The sequence below is a fragment of the Octopus bimaculoides genome, chromosome 25 (genome assembly GCF_046866305.1).
Source record: "Octopus bimaculoides isolate indiv1 chromosome 25, ASM4686630v1, whole genome shotgun sequence".
NCBI lineage: Eukaryota > Metazoa > Mollusca > Cephalopoda > Octopoda > Octopodidae > Octopus > Octopus bimaculoides.
In genome coordinates this window covers 12,439,215-12,444,046 of record NC_142952.1, presented here as the reverse complement: position 1 = coordinate 12,444,046, position 4,832 = coordinate 12,439,215, and the positions used below count along the sequence as shown (strand labels likewise).

General features: G+C 32.2%; 1 protein-coding gene across 1 annotated transcript in view; it reads right to left on the bottom strand.

Annotated features, from left to right (window-relative positions):
• Nucleotides 1–4,832, bottom strand: part of LOC106875547 (mitochondrial carrier homolog 2) — a 27,809-nt gene extending 22,977 nt beyond the window's left edge. The window contains exon 1 of the mRNA XM_089342018.1: nt 4,698–4,832. Coding sequence (XP_089198144.1) covers nt 4,698–4,778 — 81 coding nt within the window. The 5' untranslated portion in view covers nt 4,779–4,832. The remainder of the gene's footprint in view (nt 1–4,697) is intronic.

The window sequence follows — 4,832 nt, the reverse complement described above, 5'->3', positions numbered from 1 at the left end:
ATAAAGTAAAATATGCCAAATATGCTCCTTTGTTACTTCCATTATAGATTGGGAAAAATAGCTGTTAAAATCGAACTGCACTCTTTAAAACTTGCACTAAGAATAAATACAAGGTAAAATTACTACCTGCTTTTATAGCAAGTTGATGCAGGTAGTTTAAACCATCCCCCTCTGACTTTTAGTTCATGCAATTGAAAAAAAACTACTCATGGAATGATCCAATATATATAGATAGATGGGGGCTAATGCAGTTTTGCACCTCTCCTTGAAAAATGCATAAAATTTTTTTTTTTTTTCGGATTCCTATGTTTTAGATGTCAGAGATTACGAATATGCAAACAAAAAATTCTTTTTAATTTAACCACCTGCACCAATTAAAATTTTTGATTTTGTTTGCTCTAAAGAGATCATAGCGAATTGACGAACATATGCAAATCGAAATTAAATACAGACAAAAACATTAAAGTGAAAAGAATTTGCGTTTTACTTGTTTGCCTTAAATAATCGTAAATAATAATTGAATGTAAGTCCCTGAATGCAGGCTAGGCTAGGTGGGGGAGTTTGTCTCCCCTCGCAAAGATAAGGACACAGGAAATGTGTCAAGGCCGACAGGAAGTGGTCCAGCTTCCTAGGGCTAAATAGCAGTAGTATATTCCCTTATTGGGACTGTCATGTTAAGTTGGCAGTATACAACTACTTTATCACATCACTACTGCATAAGTCTCCCTCAGAGATTTAGAAATGTATTATTTCTAATTTTTGTAATCAGTGAATGTATTTCACTGAAATAGTATATCTTTGCGAGAGGCTCACAGACTTTTTCAAACAGCTAGTTGTGCTACTTCAGGCTGATGATGAGCAAAGACTCAGAAACATGTCCCTGAATGCAGGAGTTTGTCTCCCCTTGCAAAGATAAGGACACAGGAAATGTGTCAAGGCCGACAGGAAGCGGTCTAGCTTCCTAGGGCTAAATAGCAATAGTATATTCCCTTATTGGGACTGTCACGTTAAGTTGGCAGTATACAACTACTTTAAATATAGACCATTTTATGAGAAATAAACAATGTTTAATAATTAATGTTATAAAGTTTAATAAGGGGCTCAAATTTCATCCCCTCCCCCAATTTTAAATTTTGAACTTTTTCATCCATTTATTTATTTGTCTATCTATTTATCTCTATTCGTTTATTCATAAAATATATTTGTCAACTAAATGTGGCAATCCTATAGAAGACGGTGTTACTGTTGTTTTTAGCCCCAGGAAGACATTCATATCTATCTATCTCTTTATACACATATGCTTATTGAATTTAAAATTTTGAAAACATGATTTCTAGCATATTCAGAATTTCCGTCATCTAAAATATAAGGAACAAAAAAAATTTCGAAAAAGTTCAAAATTTTAAATGGGAGTGGGGGGCGGAGGGATTAAAAAAAAAAAATTTTTTTTTGCATATTTGTAATCTCTGACATCTAAAACATACGAATCCGAAAAAATTGTTTTTTTTAAAATACATTTTTCAAGGAGAGGTGCGAAACTGCATTAGTCCTGATAGATGATAAGTAGCTTTCTTTATCATAGTACAAATGTGACTAATTCGGAGAAACATTACTTTCATTATTCACCCATTGTCACTCATAATGCAGCACTTTGTAATTTTGGTTCAAATTGAAAGTGTGAAACTATTTTCACTTTCTAACGAAACCTAGTCGTTGTAGAGCAGTGTCTTTCAAATAACTAAAGCTGGTTGTTGAGAGAACACAGAAAAAATGAAAATAAAGTTTATTTGCTAGCCATAAGGAACATAACTAGGGGCTGCTAACTATTTTTGCCATCAGATTTCTGTTGAAATACACTTGCTTTTTGCTTTAATTAAATTTGAAAATAATGATGAATTTAGTAAAAGAAATTTGTCATTATTAAGTTGGTGTTTGCAACACAAATTAGCATGCAGCTTTGATGGAGGTGAGGCAGGAATATTGGCAGAGGGCCAAACACCCAACTTCACTGCTTAGGAACTAAACCTGACATCTATGTGTTCAGAAGTTAAAGTAATTGTAAATACAAAAACAGGGTCTTGTCAGGGATTGATGATATCAGTAAGGAACTGACCATTCAGGTCCCTGGTAAACACACTAAGAACTTGTTTTTATCAGAAGTTGGGCTGGTCAGTGAAAACATGACAGACCCAGCAGGATGCTTGTTGTAAACAACCTATTGGAATTTCATTAACAATTTTGTCTTTGGCCCCTTTTCTTTGATAGATTGTTGAGTATATACAGTTGCCGCAAGAACTTAGGGCACCCACTATAAAATTCAACAGCTACTTACAATCCACTTTCATTGCTGATACAAAGTGACACACATACACAAAGTGACTCAGCTTTTTCCTGTTGTTGGAATGACAACAATCAATAAATATTTTTGTATTTGAACTTCACAAAAAGTTTTGTTCTGTGAACTAACCATATGTCTTTTTGATTTGAGAGAGTTTTAATTATAATCACTTTAAAATAGGAAGTTTATCATAAAACCAGAAGTAGTCTCAATATTTGATATCAAAGGTGTTAATGAAGAGTCATAAGTGCTAAACTGTGGGGGAGAGTCCCTAGCGTCATGTTAGTCTGAATTCAACTATGAATAATGCTTTCTCATTTTTACAAACAAGGAAATAAAAATGTTACACTATCAAAATAACTGAAAGACCGACACACTGTCAAAATAATTGAAAGTCGACTTCTTTTAAGCAGCCAAAACTTAAGAATGTAGCAATGTCATACTTATTTTATCTCTATTTTAAAAATATGTCATTTAGATTTAAAAAAAAAAAACAGGAGATACTCCAGCTTAATCTGTCCCACATCTCAACCAAAGAATCTATATTGAAGTTAGTTTCATCAATGGTCACTAACTTACTAAGTATGTCCGTATATTGACCAACATTATAGTACTATAATGTCTATTATAGTACTTAAGAAATTCATTTTGAGAACAACAGTTGAGGATTTTTTACACGATGTTACGTTGACAGGTGTAGCTTTCTGCCTTGCAAAACATTCACCTTAATCTCACACCCGACGTTCACATGAAGGTTTTCATTAATAAATATATAAACCCATAACATTTTAGTTAATTAACAACGTTGGTGTGCAGTCGAACGTTTAATTAATTGTAATCGTACCAAAACGACCTTTAAACTGACGTTGGTGGATTAAAATAAAAAAAAAGAAGTAAATACGGTCTTAACAGGACATTTAGGGAGAGTCAACCAAGAAAAATAACCTTGATAGATAATAAAATTATTATTTTCGTTCGAAAACAATAACAAAAATACAGGTACCACAAAATTAATAGTCAAATGTGAAAATTCAAATGTCATTTGATGGTCTGCTACAAATTTCATTTCATTTAACAGTTTATATTACAATACAGAAAAAATACGAAACAACAGTAAAATTTATGATAATACGAGAAGAAAAAAAACACTAGTAAATCCTGTTAATTACAGGTATTAATTAATTAATGACACCAATGTCTCTTCTTTGTGTTCAATGTCAACAACACAACCAACATATTTCATTCCGGTGGTTCGCTGGTTCGATATTCGTTGGGTTTTTTAATTTTTTTTTATCATACCTTGCATGAAATCTGAGAATGTTGAAGTTATAAATTTAGACAGTTACTTCCGTGATATCCTAAATACCTTTGCATTAATTACTAACTGAATACCTTTATACTCTGAGTTCAAATTCCGCCAATGACTCACAGGGGTTGATAAAATAGAACTAGTCAAGTATTGGGACTAATGTAATCAATTTAGGATCATTTCCCCCAAAAACTGGAGGCCGAGAATCTTTGCCAGAAATCGATATTTAAGCTAGGAATAATCATAATGAGAAACTACTAATTTAACAAACATTATTAACAAAGATATACACAATTATTTATAAAATTATTAACAGTTTCTTATATGAACTCAAGATTTTTAGCTTTGACATTCATGCCTTTCCCAAGAACAATATCATTAGTAACCTTATCACAATTCTGTAAAATAAACTGCTTTTTTTTAAAAATCGTTAGGAACATAAGAGAGAGATAATTTATAAAATAACACTATAAATTTGATTATCCATATACATCTAAATTTCAACACACACACACATATATATATAGACAGGGAAGTGATATATATATATATATATTTATATATATATATATATATATACATATATACATATATATAAAGTGTGTTTGCGTATAATTGTAGATAATGTGGTCTTTGTGGATCATTTTGCACTTATTTCCTGTCAGTAAACCAGGCTGCATACACAAAACGTGAGTAAAATCATTTAGGAAAATAAATAAATGATTAAACACAAGAGACGGTGCTTGCCCAGGTTTGTGGTCAAATATACCAATAGGCAAATAGAAACGAACTGGCAACGCGGAAATACATACTTTTAACTTAAAAAATAACGATTTAAAAAAAAAAAACCCACCAGTAAAAAGGTGTGAAAAGGTGTTTTACAGTTGTTAACTATTAAAGAGGAACGACACCCATTGCTAATAGAGGTTAGAGAAGGAGCAACTGGGGTTGAAAGGAAGATACACGTGTCGTATTGCAGACGTTTGTTTAGAAGACATACAGGAAAAAAACGAAGCCAGGCTTGAATTACAGACGCTATAAAAGTCTTACCTGGATTAAAAACTTCGCATACGACAAAGGGTGGAAAACAGAGGTCAAGAAAGCCCCAAATCCATGTTCTACAGTGACCATTATGGCAGAGTGAATCAAATATGAAAACCTTAAATAACTGGAAAGTCCTACAAC